Genomic DNA, 18,139 nt, shown 5'->3' on the forward strand with positions numbered 1-18,139 from the left:
GTGCCACTGTGTCAAACTCGAGAGTGCAGGATCTTGTTACCTGAGACTCGTGTGGGTGTGTTCGTTTTTGTAGGTCAGACATATTTCAATACTCCATGTCGAAAACCAGACAGATTCAGCGTGATAAAAAAAAGACAACTCTACATAGATCCCGATTCTCCTTTGAGTGTCTATTTGGGGTCTAATGAAAAGGTCACAAAATACATTTCTGTAACAGATACGAACTTCTTAAAACCTGCACGCACAGGCCACAAAGCGTGAACACCCCTTATTACGCGTAATGGACTAATCCTTGTTTTGTAAACCGTGTGTAAGGATAAGGTAGACTGAGCCTAATGAAAATTAGGCATGACTGTCGGTGCTATGTTGAGGACAACATTCTTGGATTAAGTATTGTTCGTGGATTAATTGAATTACAACATTGGGTCACATTTAACAATGATAAACATCTTTTCGTTTCCTGGTGAAGACATCATAATACATGTCATTCATCGTTATTATTAAATGAATAGCGAACAGAATTCAAGTTACGAATGGACACGCAGATGACAGTCGATAAACGCAATCACAATGCAAGGATGAGTTGTAGTTTGTTTTGAAAAGGGCGCTATTTTCGATAAATGACATCTGGTCGAAGAATATTTTTTGGTTCATTATCTTATGAAATAAGTAAAATGGATACTTCGGAATATAGAATAAATCTCTGTAAAGGTAAGTCTGAGTTATTTACTGTCCTTACAATCACAGACAAACAACTTCTACCAGAAACTTTTCCGAATTTCGACTTGGTACCAGAACAGAATCATTGATGAATAGGCCTACAATGTAATACATGACCTACACTGGTATCTCATTGTCATAAAAAAAAGCAAGGAAAGAATTTGTGTCATACATATGTAGTATTATGACAAAATAATTTCCTTCCAAATTAACCAGTGCACGACATGAATGGCATTAGAGAATGGGAACTCAATAATACATTAACACAAGGTACAATACTAAACCACGTTTCGGCAAGGATACCCTCGTCTTTATCGAAACGTGGCTTAGTATTAAACTCAGTAATTATGTATCCATAAAATTGTACTTTGTGTTAATATGTTCAATTACTGAATTACAATCAAAGAAGAGCTATTATACATGTAAATCGAAACCATGCCAGTTGACTCAATGAAACACCTTATTATATAACACGCACGTTTAACCATTCGGCCATCCAACCCCCCAGTCATTTTGGGACTAATGTTATGGTTCAATTCTATTTCAATAATTCACTTGTGTGTAGGGGTCCTTTAGCTGTGGAAATGAAATGAGGTCTAGGGTTCTAATTTTCTGCTCCATCTTGTCTAGTGAAGATAAGTATATACAACATACATGTACAAGGTTCTATAGGTGGAATTTTGCCAGGACAGCAGCGCTACAGTCTACTGCGCGTTGTATCATGAGGTCTGTCATTGAGTCATTTGGCATGGTTTCAATTCCCCAGTTGTCTGTCCAACCTTGTGGGTTTTCTCCAGGTCCTCTGGTTTCCTCCCACTGCTAAAGACCCCTACGCGCATGCGAATTATTGAAATAAAATTAGACCACACATTAGTCTCAAAAGTGACCTAATTTGTGTCAAGTGGACATTAAACCCCCTCTCTCTCTCTCTCTCTCTCTCTCTCTCTCTGTGGAGATATTGTTGATTTTAGTGATATATACTGTGACAGGTATCTGTGAAAACATGAAAGTAAATCCAACCTATTGTTATTAATATACTATAATGATTGATATACATTATATATCATTTTATTACAGTTATACACCACAAGTAGGTTATCATTGTAACAACACTATTTTACTTCATGTATCAATTGTTATTATTAGCGATCAGTGAGCTGTAAAGTCCTCTGATATGGTCAAAAGTATAAAATAAACTAATGTAGTCCAAGTTGTTGTTAGTTGGTTGTATTTTACGTCCGCTTCCACCGAGGTGATATCGCAGACAAGTAGTCCAAGTAGAGACCACAACCATTTATAGGAAATTCCATGTGTTTATTTACATTAATAATTCCTGGTCTCACCCATATGCTGATGGGGTCCACATAAAAGAACCTTTAGCCTTGACATTTGGAATTCAATTTGCTGTCCATTCAAAATGTCCCTCATAGCACACTGTATAGGACATTATTCTAGTTGGTACAGAACAATAGTATTTTTCATTTGTTCATACATTCTGATCCATCTGGATTAGAGGCAATCAAACTTTAAATTTAAATTATGATTATATTTAGAACACAGAGTAGAGGGATTACATGTATTAATCCATAATCAGGGAGGTGTCCAGGAATTTAAGCATAGGGGGTTCCAACTTTCCAAGGTGGAGACTACATCAAATTTAATAAATTTAGAAAGTTTGAGACAAATATTTCTGCTCATTAGATGCATACTGTACATGTCATGTATAGGATTACCGTGGAGTGACAGCGAAAACAGTGTTATTCCCGTGAATGTACATGTAGGTAGGAGAGGCAAAATATTCTCTGTGCCAGCAGGGGTGGGGGATCCGAACCCCTTGGACCCCCGCCTCTGGACACATGCCTGATGTTATTATTAATACTTTTTACTTAAATTATGATTATTTTTAGAATCCTAGTTTATTAATCTATTAATGTTATTATTATTGATATTCCACACTTCTATAACAACACACAACTGCCACATAAATCGTTTCATGTGCATTTTACATAGACATAAATATTTCATTTACACAATCAAACAGGATGACATAGATATTTCATTTAAACAATAATACAGGATAACACAGACATAGATATTTCATTTAAACAATAATACAGGATAACAAAGAGAATACTTGATGAAATATATATATATATACAAACAACTGTTATTCAGATAAAATAACATGTAAAATAGTTCTGGATAATCTACCTTTTAAAATAGTTCTGGATAATCTACCTATTAAAATAGCTCGGGATAATTTATCTATTAAAATAGTTCGGGATAATCTATCTATTAAAATAGTTCTGGATAATATATCTATTAAAATAGTTCTGGATAATCTACCTATCAAAATAGTTCTGGATAATCTACCTATCAAAATAGTTCTGGATAATGTATCTATTAAAATAGTTCTGGATAATCTACCTATCAAAATAGTTCTGGATAATCTACCTATCAAAATAGTTCTGGATAATGTATCTATTAAAATAGTTCTGGATAATATATCTATTAAAATAGTTCTGGATAATCTACCTATCAAAATAGTTCTGGATAATGTATCTATTAAAATAGTTCTGGATAATCTACCTATCAAAATAGTTCTGGATAATGTATCTATTAAAATAGTTCTGGATAATGTATCTATTAAAATAGCTCGGGATAATCTATCTATTAAAATAGTTCTGGATAATCTACCTATTAAAATAGTTCTGGATAATCTACCTATTAAAATAGTTCGGGATAATCTATCTATTAAAATAGTTCTGGATAATATATCTATTAAAATAGTTCTGGATAATCTACCTATCAAAATAGTTCTGGATAATGTATCTATTAAAATAGTTCTGGATAATCTACCTATCAAAATAGTTCTGGATAATGTATCTATTAAAATAGTTCTGGATAATCTATCTATTAAAATAGTTCTGGATAATCTACCTATTAAAATAGTTCTGGATAATCTTTCTGTTAAAATAGTTCTGGATAATCTACCTATTAAAATATCTCGGATAATCTATCTATTAAAATAGGTCTGGATATATACATCTATTAAAATAGGTCTGGATAATCTATCTATTGAAAGGATCACGGGGTAATCTACCTATTAAAAGGATCACAGGGTAAAAGCCTTATTAAATAAATAAATAAAAAAGTCTTTCGTTTTAAAAAGAAGGCTCAATGAATGATGGTTCCATTGTCTCGATGTATCTGATAAGAGGATTATTGAAATAGCTTGGGATAATCTATCTATTGAAAGGATCACAGGGTAAAAAAAAGCTTTTTTAAATGAATAAGTCTTTAGTTTTAAAAGTAATGCACAATGATTCTATTGTCTCTATATATCTGATACAGGGTCTGCTCCTGAAACAAGTCATAGATTAAAATAACTCTTTTTTTAAAACCCTAGTTATCAAGTTCTTTTCTTGAGGATTATTAAACAGACATTATGTAAGAGCTAAATCTACCTGTTGCAGGTGTTTCTTTAGGCCTTAATTGTTATATAAATAATTAATTAGACATTGATTAACTTTTTTAATGGATTTGAATACATTTTGTTGTGGATAAAATAACCATAAAAATAGATAATCGAGACTTTGTTTATTATTGTAACAACGGTAATAATGCTGATCGAGGCTAGCCTACAATTGAATCGCTAATATCTGGGTTACGAGTGAAGCAAGTTGATTGAAATTTTTAGCATATTCTCTTTTCATTATCTTTATTTTAGCTATTATAGCGAGAATTGTCAGCTCTTACCAAATCTTACCAAATGCTCCTTTAATTATGAACGTATATAAGAACCAAATAAAGTTTGGTTCAATACTTTAAAGATACATTATGGGAGATTTGATAAAGAGCTGGCAGTTCTCACTATAATAGTTAAAAATATAATGTAAAGGGAATATGCTGAAAATTTCAGTCAAATTAATCCACTATGAACCGACAATTAAGCAATTGAAATTTCGGTCTAGCTTTGATCATCATTATTAAAGTCGGTACGATAAAAACATTATCCATTTTTTGATTTAATCAGAAGCAGCAGACCGGGTTCTAATCCAATAAATATCGCAGATTTATAGCTCTTGCATAATGTATGTTTAACCAAATTGGTTGAACTCTCAGCATATAAGAAATTTTACATTTGTATGTCGATATACATATACAGATATTAATAAATTTTATATTATAATTTACAAGATGTAGTATATTATATTTTATTGATATTTTCTGTTTCCAATGACAACTCATGAACTATTATGAGATATGTATGGATTCTTGTAGTCTGTGAAGTAATATATAAGAAATGTTTTAACAGCGTAGATTCTGATACAGAACTACATGTATATAATGTATATAATGTATGTATGTACATGTAGATTGAATTATGAGCTTGAGTCAGGTAATACCAGGTAATGTCAGTATAACCTGTACAGATACACAGGTAATATAATACAGGTAAACTGATTAACTCAAACCAGATCATAAAACACCTTCAACCTTCAAAATACTACTAACATACATGTTTGTCTGTTTTATATGCCAGACGTGTAACATGCCAGACATAGTAAACTTATAGCAGAATAGGGGGGGTTGGATGGCTGAATGGTTAGCGTGCGCGCGCTGTATCACAAAGTCTGTCATTGAGTCGACTGGCGTGGTTTCGAATCCCCGGTTGTACGTGCCAAGGAGTAGGGTCGCCTGTCCAATCTCGTGGGTTTTCTCCGGGTCCTCCGGTTTCCTCCCACTGCTAAAGACCCCTATGCGCAAGCGAATTATTGAAATAAAATTAAACCATATGTTAGTCCCGAAATGACCTAGTTTGTGTTGAGTGGACGTTAAACCCCATTTCTCTCTCTCTCTCTTATAGCAGAATACAGTTTTTTATTATCATATAGTGGTATGATAAAGGTTTTATGGTGTAACATGCTGGGGGGGGGGAAGAGACCTGTGTAACATGCCAGCCATAGTAAACTTATAGCAGAATACAGTTTTTTATTATCATATAGTGGTATGATAAAGGTTTTATGGTGTAACATGCTGGGGGGGGGAAGAGACCTGTGTAACATGCCAGCCATAGTAAACTTATAGCAGAATAAAGGTTTTTATTATCGTAGAGTGATATGATAAAGGTTTTATGGCTTGAGAGAGAGAGAAACAGGGTTTAACGTCAACCTGACACAAACAAGGTCATTTCGGGACCAATTCAAGGTTCATTTTTATTTCAATAATTCGGTTTATCGCTTTAGCAGTGCAAGGAAACTGGATGACCCTACTCCTTGTCACGTACATTGTATGAGCGGGGAATCAACACCAAATCACTTGACTCATTGACAGACCTTATGATCTGTACCGCGTAGGCCAACCTTGAAATGTGACACTTGTCAGACACAAATTCAGATTTGTCTTTTTTCAGATATTTTTAATAAATCTATGGCAGAAAATTCAAAATACCATGTAATAGGTCAAGTGAATTTTATATTCATTATGACACGGTTGTATTTTGATTTTTCAATTTTCAGAAAATATAACAGAGATTTGACCACCTGACTTCAGGTGTCTCCCTCTCTAGTGCCCCACCCCATCCTTTCTCAACTTTCTGCAGTTACTGGATGGCGGAATGGTTAGCATGTGCGAGCCGTATGATAAGGTCTGTCATTGAGTCAGCTGGCGTGGTTTCGATTTCCTGGTTGTACGTGACAAGGAGAAGGGTTGCCTGTGCAATCTCGTTGGTTTTTTCTCCAGGTCCTCCGGTTTCCTCCCACTGCTAAAGACCCCTCCGCACAAGCAAATTATTGAAATAAAATCAAACCATATGTTAGTCCCGAAATGACCTAGTTTGTGTCGAGTAGATGTTAGATCCCATCTCTCCCCCTCTCTCTCTCTCTCTCTCTCTCTCTGGTTCCCTCTCTTCTCTTCTGCCTGTGAATGGAATGGAAGATTGGATGTAAAGGCAGACTTTATCTCTTTTTGATTTCATATAATCTTCATGTTTTTATTTTAAAATGGCTGCATCAAATTTAAACATAATCATTTATAATTTGATTTAGTTTCATTGTTTTCTCCATAGTTATAATTCCTACAAAAATATGATCAAATGAAAAGTGACAGTCATTTCTGATTTTCTCTTATCACACCATTTCATCCACATGATATAAACACCTCTCATCAGATTCCAGCACACAATTCCCTGGTAACCAATAGTAACATGACAATAATGGCATCTGAATCATCACTACAAGCTGTCAATCACTTCATCTCTGTCTTCATCTCATTAATCTCTCTATCAATTACTCTAGCTACTGGCTGGCTGCAAATGTTAACTAGGCATGCAATCGCCTCCATTCTATTAATATCACAAAGTCAATAAAATTGTGATTGATTTAACCCCGAGGAAAAAGGAGCAATGATTCTTTGACCGATCAGCAGGTCTGGAAATACGGTACCTGTTACAGCTGATGTCAGGCACAAATTCAGACAATATCAGGCCCAAATTTAGGCATTGTCAGACACTAATATAGGCAATGTCAGGCACAATATAGGCGTTGTCATTCACAAATTTAGGCGTTGTCATGCACAAATTTAGGCAATGTCCGACACAAATTTAGGCAATGTCAGGCACAATATAGGCAATGTCCGACACAAATTTAGGCATTGTCAGACACAAATTAAGGCATTGTCAGACACAAATTTAGGCAATGTCAGATACAAATTTAGGCATTGTTAGGCACAATCCCTCTTTTCATTTTGTCTGAACTTGTTCCCTCATCTTGTTCTTGTTGCTCTTGCAGGTGACGCACTTTCCAAATGGTCTAACTCATTCGCTTTAGATTATAAGGCCTGTTATTGAGTCAAGTGACGTGGTTTCGATTCCACACTTGTACGTGATAATGCGTAGGGTCACTTGTCTACATATACCTTCCTGTTTCCTCCCACTGTTACAGACCACTACATGCAACTGATTATTAAAATAAAATTGTATCCCATATGTTAGTCCCAAAATAACCTAGTGGAGTGGACAATAAACCCTATTCCATTCTCACTCTTTCTGATTTGGAGGGGATGGATGTATCACAAGGTCTGTCATTGAGTCAACTGACGTGGCTTCGATTCCCACGTTCGACGTAACAAGGAGTAGGGTCGCCTGTCCAACCTTGTGGGTTTTCTGCGGGTCCCCCAGTTTCCTCCCACTGCTAAAGACCCCTGCGCGCAAGCGAATTATTGAAATAAGGTTGAACCATATGTTAGTTCCAAAATGACCTAGTTTGTGTTGAGTGGACAATAAACCCCATTTTGTTCTCCCTCTTTCTGATTAGTAATGTGTAATGATGCCATATAAGCCAGCAATGCCTTATTGCCAGACTGGCTTGTGTTCCTTCATTTATATTGTTACATGTAGATGCGTGTATATGACCGGAATAACGCTTTCTAATTTGTAATGTGTGATGGAAGACAGCAGCAGTCAATTATATTCCTTATTAATAGAATTGGTCAAGCAGACGGACCAACATGTGATCAATATACATAACCAGGTAATGATTGTCAGTGGACAGCGACGTTTGGTTTAATACAATATTGACTGTGTTTGATTAATTGTTGAGTTAGGATACGACCATATTGATTGTATTGTGACAAAAGATTGTTGTCAGTCTTCGTTTGTATTAGGAAGGGGGTTGGATGGGCCAATGGTTAGAGTGTGCGCGTTGTATTATAAGGCATATCATTTAGTCAACTGGCATGGTTTCGAATCCCCGGTTGTACGTGACAAGGAGTAGAGTCGCCTGTCCAACCTCGTGGGTTTTCTCCTTGGTCCACCGGTTCCCTCCCACTGCTAAAGACCCCCATGTGCAATATAATTAAACCGTGTTAGTCCCGAAATGACCTAGTTTGTGTTAAGTGGACGTTAAACCCCATTTCTCTCTCTCTCTTTCTATACCAGGAGATCTCAGGATTTGCTTCACGTGTGGCCCAAGAAAGTTCCTCAGGATTTTACGTCTTGGACTGAGTCGGGGGTGGGGGGATGGCCGAATAGTTAGTTTGAGTCAACTGGCATGGTTTCGATTCCCCGGTTGTACTTGACAAGGAGTAGGGTCAGCTGTCCAACCTCGTAGGTTTTCTCCAAATCCTCCAGTTTCCTGCCACTGCGAATTATTGAAATAAAATTGAGCCATACATGAATGTCCCAAAATGACAAAGTTTGTGTATTAAACACCATTTCTCTCTCTCTCTTTAAGTCCAACCTCGTGGGTTTTCTCCGGGTCCTCCGGTTTCCTCCCACTGCTAAAGACCCCTATGCGCAAGCGAATTATTGAAATAAAATTAAACCATATGTTAGTCCCGAAATGACCTAGTTTGTGTCGAGTGGACGTTGAACCCCATTCTCTCTCTCTCTCTCTCTCTCTCTCTCTCTCTCTCTCTCTCTCTCTCTCTTTAACTGAGAGTTTTTACAAGAAATATTTGTGTGGTATATATTTGAGAGTAATAGGAAATAGCGTGAGAATGTTTCTGTTACAGGGTAATGTCAGTGTATATCATATCATTGGTGTGTATGTTTTTAGCGGTTAGAGTTAATGTTGTACTTTACTAGCGAAACAAATCAACATCACATAAAATAAACAATCTATTTATATAACACTGACAATATAAATTTAATCAAAAATATTATTTATGTGCATCATGCGGACAATAACTAATGTTTCATGCATGGTTTCCATGTCGGCCAAAAATACGCCGGTCGAGACCGAGGACTATGGCAAATGACCAAAACTAGATCTGACCCATCAGTCATTTTGCACCCTGGAAAAATAACACATTTTTGAAAAAAGACAATTTGCAAACATGGCTATGATCGACCTCCGGTATGTGACTATAAAATTTTACGGCCTGTTCAGAATAATGCACACATGAAACTTTCATGGCTAAATCTACACTGAAAGGTACTCAAATTTGATTATTTATCGTTTGATTAAAAAAAAAATCAAAATATCAAAAGTAGATAATCTCCCAGCTTGGATTTGAGAGGCCCATCAAAAGATTTTAGTGAAAGTTGATCAATCACACTATTGTCTGCAGTGAATGCTGAATGTTGCCATATTTTCAATTCATCGTAACCTTGTAAATACTGAACAAACCCTCAAATGACTGTCAGACAGTTTAATGAAGGTCTGGCTACTGCCTGGGCAAAATTCCCCTCATAGTACACAGCATGTAGTATGCCTGTATTCCTTTGCTCGGTTAGTCCAGAAAATTAGATTACAATGTAACTTAGGTTGTTGGTTGCTATGCCTGCTATTTGCCCTGGTCTAGTCCTTAGTATCAGGCACACCTACATATGTAATTAACATAATTATTTAACATGCTTATAAATTGTTTCGCTACTTGATTTTATGTTACATTAAAATCAACAAACCTGATACACCTTAATGTAATAATAATATAAAAGGAAATTACCTGTAGTTTGTGTACAGGTGACTAATAATATAAATATCAACCAGGCCTACTGAACTAGAAATGAATCAGCGTAGTTAAAACTTTCATGCCTCACAAAATTACAATTAGTCGTCACAAATTATGTATTAATCCAAGAACTTGATTAAACATGCATGCAAGAGCTAAATCTGCCTATTGCAGGTCTTTCTTAAGGCCTGAATTGTTATATGAACTATTAAATAGACATTTATTAACTCTCAATGCCATCTTTTATGTCCGATTTTCATTTGATTTGAATTCCATCTGCAATTCAACACTCCTTGATTAAACGCAAAAATGGATAATCAAGACTTTGTTAATCATTTCAACAGCGCTAACAATGACAATCAAGGCTATAAAGATTTTAAAATAAGGTATTCTTGGCTTAGGGTGAAGTAATTTAACTAATATTTTAAGTATATCTTCTTTACATTATCTAGTGTTTAACTATTTAGCGAGAACTGCCAGCTCTTTATCTAATCTCCAATAATGTATCCTTAACATACTGAAGTATTTCTAATAGATCAAAAGGGCCCAAGAGTAGGAGTGGAAGTGAGATTTCCTGCCCCTTCCCTCACCTTTTGCTTTTAATTTTATTCAGTTGTCACAAATTATATTTTTATCCCAGAACCTGTTTCGCTGAATCATTTTATGGGCCTCTGATTGAGTCCGAGCCGGGACATTATCTACCATAAAGTCAACTGGCATGGTTTCGATTCCCCGGTTGTACGTGACAAGGTATAGGGTCGCCTGTCCAACCTTGTGGGTTTTCTCCGGGTCCTCCTGTTTTCTCCCACTGCTAAAGACCCCTACGCACAAGCGAATTATTGAAATAAAATTAAACCATATGTTAGTACCGAAATGACCTGGTTTGTGGACTTTAAACCCCATTTCTTTCTCTCTCCCATCTTCATTAGCCCAGTCGGTGCAGAACAGTAGGACGTTAAACGATATTTCATTAATGTCTAGAAGTCAGACAATGATACAATAATATTATGCTATAAAATATCACAGATGTCATCATTACACAGCTACAATCTTCTCACATCGTTAAATTCATTTCAACTTTTCACAATATGAAAAGCTTCCATATCTCCTGCGGTGAAAATCGGGACAAATTATAGTATGATAAGCGATTATTTTTATGTAGTATTTTTTAAAGATGACTCACCGTTTATTGGCAAGTGTCAACCCTTCAGTGTGATGTCCTCCAAGACTAGCCTACAGGGGTCGTTCTGACCCTTTATAATTGGAATGGAGTATGGTATATTACATGTATTTTAAGGATCGGCGTCATTGGTTCCGTTTTTAGTTCCGATATTTATCTTTTCAGATCCGTTTTATGTAATTGCACAAGATTAGAAATAAAGAAACCGGATTTTACAGCCTGTAATTTTTGTTTAATTTTTTTTTTCTTTGGATAGGGAATCTGGCAGATTGAAAGAAGATTATTTTAAAAAATTACAGATTTAAATGGTAAATGACATATCGCATTCAACAAAGAAACTACTGTTTCAAGTCGCCTGTTATTTCAAATTTGATATCCGTAGGCATTTTATATGAAAAATAATTCATATATCTCTTCTTATGTCTGGTCTTGCCTTCCCTTAGCCTTGAACATTGTAGATGACAAAGCTGCAGAATGGTTTGTACTGTATGGTCTTATTGTCTTTTGTGTTCACATCACAATGAATATGGCTTTCCAGTCGTTCCAATGTATTGTTTGTAAAGGGTACAGAAATCTAATTAACTAATTCTCCAAAATTATTCACTGCCTTGGCAAAATTCCTGTAATACATGTAGCCCACTGCATTGTATATTGATATCACGCACAGGGCAGTGTGTACATAAATCATACACATGGCAGTGTGTACATACTATATATCATGCACAGGGCAGTGTATACATATATCATGCACAGGGCAGTATGTACTGTACATATATCATGCACAGGGCAGTGTGTACATACATGTATATCTTATATAGGCCATTGTACATACTGTATATCATGCACAGGGCAGTGTGTTCATATATCAATTTAAAACTTATTTTATCATAATTCAAACTGTTTAATGTAAATCAGGTTTTTTGTATCAGTTTTTTTTTCTTTCTTTGTAAATATTCTGTAATTTGTTTGCGATGTCAACTTACATTGTACAAATAAAGTGGAATAAAATATTGTCAGTGATATTCTGGGGGTAAATATCATAGTTGACATTGTAGACAAGAAACTGCTGTAAAAACAATTATATTATTGATATAGAAAACCTATCTCCTAGACCAGTCCATTTTAAAACTAGAGGGGAGAGCAGGTGTCCATCTGCCGAAAAAGTGAAGTACAATGTAACATCTGGAGTTTATGTTCAAGGGTAAAAAGAGTCGAATATGAATAAGTAAATTTTAATTTGTTTGTTTGTTTGTCAGATGATTTTAAGTCCACGCCTTTTCTGTAAACGTTAAACATAGGCCTACATTATGCAAGAGCTAAATGTGCCTATTGCAGGCGTTTCTTTAGGCCTGAAATGTTATATCAACTATTAAAAAGACATTTATTAACAAAACAAGACCATAATCAACTCTTGATGACATCGGATACTCGAGATTTTAACTAGATTAGAATGGTTCACCATTTAAAAATTGAATTTAAAAATGGGAAAGCGAGGCTAAGTCTCGAATATACCAGTGCCTTGGTTACCACAATGCACACATCTTGTCAAAACTACAAACAGTGATAAATTGGCTCAGAATGAAGTAATTTGAATGAAATATTCAATATTTTCATTTTACATTATCTATTTTTGAGCGGTTATTATTATATAGCAAGAATGTATCTTTAATGGTTTGATGTCTACATCTTTTATCTGTTCAATAGGGGGAGCTGTGTAAGGTGTACAAGTTTATAGCGGAGCCGCTGATGCTCAGTGAGTAAGACACTGGCTCGCTAACCAGAAGGTCTTTGCATGTTGGCCAAGCATATTTCCTCTAGATTTTCTGGTGCGGTTTTCCTTGTCAATGTCTAGTTGTTGGGATGGGACGATAAAGAAAGGTCCTATTTACACATTGACATGCACGTAGAAGAAACCTTGACAGTTGGAATTTGATATAAGAGTAGATCATAGCACCACTGTCCAAGCAAAATTTCCCTCACAGCACATGGCATGGTGTATGCCCATCTTCATTATACCAGTCGGAGCAGAACAGTAGGACGTTAAACCCCATTGCATTGTCTACATAATAATAACCATATATATATATATATATATGTGATAAACCCTGCTGTTTCCACTTACTCTTGTTTCAAATTCCAACTGTCAAGGGTTCTTTTATATGTGGGGGGTTTGATGACCGAATGGTTAGCACGTGCGCGCTGTATCATAAGACCTGTCATTGAGTCAACTGGCGTTGTTTTGAATCCCCGGTTGTACGTGACAAGGAGTAGGGTCGCCTGTCCAACCTCGTGAGTTTTCTCCGGGTCCTCCGGTTTCCTCTCACTGCTAAATACCCCTACGCACAAGCGGATTATTGAAATAAAAATTGAAAAACCATATGTTAGTCCTGAAATGACCTAGTGTGTGTCGAGTGGACGTTAAACCCCATCTTTCTCTCTCTCCTCTCTTTTATATGTATGTGTATGTCAATGACTAAAGATTCTTCAGTTTTTTTTGTCCTACCCCAATTACTAGACACTAATTCTCCTTGTCAGTGGAGTAGGATAGAGGGCCTGACAAGAAACCGTGTCATGTCATTGCTACGTGTACATGTAGTTGGAATTCGAAAAGAGTAAACCATAATACCACTGTCTGGGCAAAATGTCCCTCCATCTTGGTTAGTCTGGCTGGTGTAGAAAAACGTTGTATGATAAGGTCTGTCATTGAGTCAGCTGGCACAGTTTTGATTCACCGATTGTACGTGACAAGGAGTAGGGTCCAACCTTGTGGGTTTTCTCTGGGTCCTCCGGTTTCCTCTCACTACTAAAGACCCCTACGCACAAGCTAATTATTGAAATAAAATTGAACCATATGTTAGTCCCGAAATGACCTAGTTTGTGTGTGTCTCTCTCTCTCTGATTTGATTTCATGTTGTTTTCTGTTTTATGTAACTTGAAGTAGTAGTTTACATTAAGGCTTGAAACACAGGAATCATTGTCCGTTTCAGAAGAAAAAATTATTGAAGAAACTTGCACCATTTACACAAGCGTACCAAGTTTTTAGTGGCTTCTATAAATACATGTATTTATCGTGGTGAGTGCATGTGGTTATCATTTATGACTATAACAATATTTAAAAAACAAGTCCACAGAATTTATATGTGTGAAATAATGGTTAACCCCTTACCCACCGAGTCCCTGAATGGTTCTACACTGGGTTCCTGGATCAAATTTTATTAAAAATTCAACTACAATAGTATTATATGGACCCTCTAGAGGTCACAATTTTTATCCAATTTTTATGAAACTTAAAACATATCTTTATATCTTTTGATATTTGCGCATTTCAGACCATAACTTTCTGGATTATGGCCCCTGATTGTACAAAAAATCCTTTTTGTTTTTAGCTTGTTCTCTATCCATCGCTTGCAAAATGTGGGCGTATCTTGCCTGGCAGCTGCTGGTTTTTTGTTCAGTAAACCAGTAGTTATTTACCAAACTAAGCTTTGAGTTACTGTATTTGTTAAACTAGTACTTGCAGTGTAGAAACGACAAAATGATCCCTTTTAATAAAACTATTGGCAAAATGAACCCTTTATATAAAACTATACTCAGCAAAACAATCTATTTAAATAAAACTATACACAGCAAACGATCCCTTTAAATAAAACTATACTCGGCAAAACAGTCCCTTTAAATGCGACTATACTCGGCAAAACAAGTCCTTTAAATGAGACCATACTCAGCAAAACAAGTCCTTTAAATGAGACTATACTCAGCAAAACAAGTCCTTTAAATGAGACTATACTCAGCAAAATGATCCCTTTAAATAGAACTACTGTATACTTGGCAAAACTATCCCTTTAAATAAAACTGTACTTGGCAAAACTATCCCTTTAAATAAAACTGTACTTGGCAAAACTAGCTTTTAAATGAAAGTATACTCGGAAAAACAAAGCTTTGAAATGAAGCTATATTTACTTTCAAGTAAAAGCAGCCAAATGAACTATAATTAGATTCAAGAAAATGTGTATACTCAAGGAACAAAGTAAATAGCTAATTTAAAAAAAAAATATTACCTTTGAGACATGTGTTGGTTATTTTTCTATAAAGATAATGACTTGATGACATGATTTTATTGTTAATCAATATATTTGTACTTGTTACCATAGAAATACAGAAGGTCATATTTAGTATTTACCTGTATCATCTTAACAGGTATTATTGATTGATTACATTTTATAGCCCATTTTAATATAACACCTGTCATTATTACTTTCTAGTATTCTTATTTGTAATTAGGGGGGTTGGATGAAAGGAAGGTTAGCTCGTGCGTGTTGTATCATAAGATCTGTCATTGAGTCAACTGGTGTGATTGCGATTTCCTGGTTGTACGTGACAAGGAGTAGGGTCACCAGTCCAACCTCGTGGGTTTTCTCTGTGTCCTCTGGTTTCCTTCCACTGCTAAAGACCCCTCCGCGCAAGTGATTTATTAAAATAAAATTGAACCATATGTTAGTCCCAAAATGACCTAGTTTGTATAAGTGGAGGATCCTTTGGTTTCCTCCCAGAGCTAAAGACTCCTACGCGCAAGTGAATTATTGAAATAAAATCGAACCATGTGTTAATCCTGAAATGACCTAGTTTGTGTCGAGTGGAGGTTAAAGAGTGGAGGTTAAACCCCATCTCTCTCTCTCTCTCTCTCTCTCCCTCTGAGAGTTCTTAAAAGAAATATTTGTGTGGTATATATTTGAGAGTAATAGGAAATAGCATGAGAACGTTTCTGTTACAAATACATGTCAGTGTACATCATATCATTGGTGTGTATGTTTTTTGGGGGTTAGGGTTAATGTTGTACTTTGTGTTGAGTGGAAGTTAAATCCCATTTCACTCACTCTGTATTTGTAATTACCTGTATCTTCCTGGAAATAATGGTTTTATAGCTATGCCGAACAAAGTTTAGACACTAATGAACTATTTACATGTATCTGACATTTTAAACTAATGTGCCAGACATGTATAAACGATGAATATCCATAAAAAAGCAGAAAAAAGACAAATATGTGCCAGACAACATGACAGAGAGATAGTGCTTGATAATGTCTCTTAACAGGTAGAATATTTTGTGACTTGTCAGTATCTAATAAAAATTTCAGGCATTATTTATCTAGTATCTCATCTGATGTATTGAACTTTTGGCTGCGGTCATAATTAATAATATCAGAAACAGACCAAAAAAGGACAAATTTTTGTCGACTAATGACAAGCACCAGGGGGGGGGGGGGCGGTTCCTGGCAATGTCTGTGACAGGTGGTTGATTTCAAGGCTTGTATTACAACTTTTGATATAGTATTTCTCTAACGAATGCCTATTTCATGGAGGAGCAGCTGTGGCTCAGTGAGCACACTAACCTAGAGGTCCTGTGTTCAACCATGTTCCTGAAGCAACGACTGCGATTTTTCACAACATCTGGACGTTGCTTGTTTACTTCACAATTCCGGAACTTATAGCTATGTTATTTACAGACACGTGAGCAGTAACGTCCAGTCAGAGGTTTTGACATCGCGACCTCCACGGAAACCTTGACATTAAATAACCTTGAACTTTGCAACTCGATTATCACACGTAGACATTTTAGCTTGAAAGCGAAAGACTTGGTATTCGTGACTATCAAGGAATCTGATAGGCTCACAAGTTGGGCTTGTACCCAATCGAAATTAGTGCCGCAAAATGCAGGGTATTACGTGAAGGCCTTGATAAGATGTACGTAGTTAAAGTGAGATCAAGCCCCCATTGAAGATGGTGTTCAACCCTGGTGTTGGCATATGCCCATGTTCATTATCTCAATCGACGCAAAAAATGTACAACTTTATAAAACCTCGTATGATTTTTATTGCATGGCATGTTAAAGTATAACTGACTTTTCTTGTTCTTTAAATTTCATTTATGTATACAGGTAACATTTTTATACGCCCACATTTTCATGTGGACGTATATTGTCGTCGCCCATGTCCGTCCGTCCGTCCGTCCGTCCGTCCACAATTGTTTGTGAACAGTCTACAGGCCCCTGATTGTACGAAAAATCACGTTTTTGGCTTGTGAAACTTGAAATGTAAGTTTATAACCCAAAGATCTCGGTTCCTTTCGATATTCGCGCATATTGGACTGTAACTTCCTGAATTATGGCCCCTGATTGTACATAAAAACGCGTTTTTAGGCTTTTGGACCCTATAGAGGTCATAATTTTTATTCGATTTAAAAAACCGTATTATTATATCACCGTTACACCCTAAGGACGGTTGAGTTCGAATTTCGTGAAAATCGGCCCAAAACTGACAGACAAAATGGCCGCCGTTCGTTCTCAAATAGCGTAAAAATATGGTATATCAAGGTTATGGACCCTATAGAGGTCACAATTTTTATCCGATTTTGTTGAAACTTGAAATGTAAGTTTATAACACAAAGATTTCGGTTCCTTTCGATATTCGCGCATATCGGACCGTAACTTCATGAATTATGGCCCCTGATTGTACGCAAAAACGCGTTTTTTGGCTTGTCGACCCTATAGAGGTCATAATTTTTATCCGATTTAAAAAAACGTATTAATATATAACCGTTACACGCTAAGGACGGCTGAGTTGGAATTTCGTGAAAATCGGCCCAAAACTGACAGACAAAATGGCCGCCCTTCGTTCTCAAATAGCGTAAAAATATGGTTATCAAGGCTGTGGACCCTATAGAGGTCACAATTTTAATCCGATTTTGTTGAAACTTGAAATGTAAGTTTATAACACAAAGATCTTG

At 36.0% G+C, this 18,139-nt stretch overlaps 1 protein-coding gene across 1 annotated transcript in view; it reads left to right on the forward strand.

The window, feature by feature from the left end:
* The first annotated feature begins 361 nt into the window (after nucleotides 1–361).
* The window catches only part of LOC126826992 (kazrin), a 112,183-nt gene continuing 94,405 nt past the window's right edge, over nucleotides 362–18,139 (forward strand). Inside the window, exon 1 of the mRNA XM_050556146.2 lies at nucleotides 362–711. Within this exon, the coding sequence (XP_050412103.2) occupies nucleotides 621–711 (91 nt within the window). The 5' untranslated portion in view covers nucleotides 362–620. The remainder of the gene's footprint in view (nucleotides 712–18,139) is intronic.

Source organism: Patella vulgata, chromosome 7 (genome assembly GCF_932274485.2).
Source record: "Patella vulgata chromosome 7, xgPatVulg1.2, whole genome shotgun sequence".
Taxonomy (NCBI): domain Eukaryota; kingdom Metazoa; phylum Mollusca; class Gastropoda; family Patellidae; genus Patella; species Patella vulgata.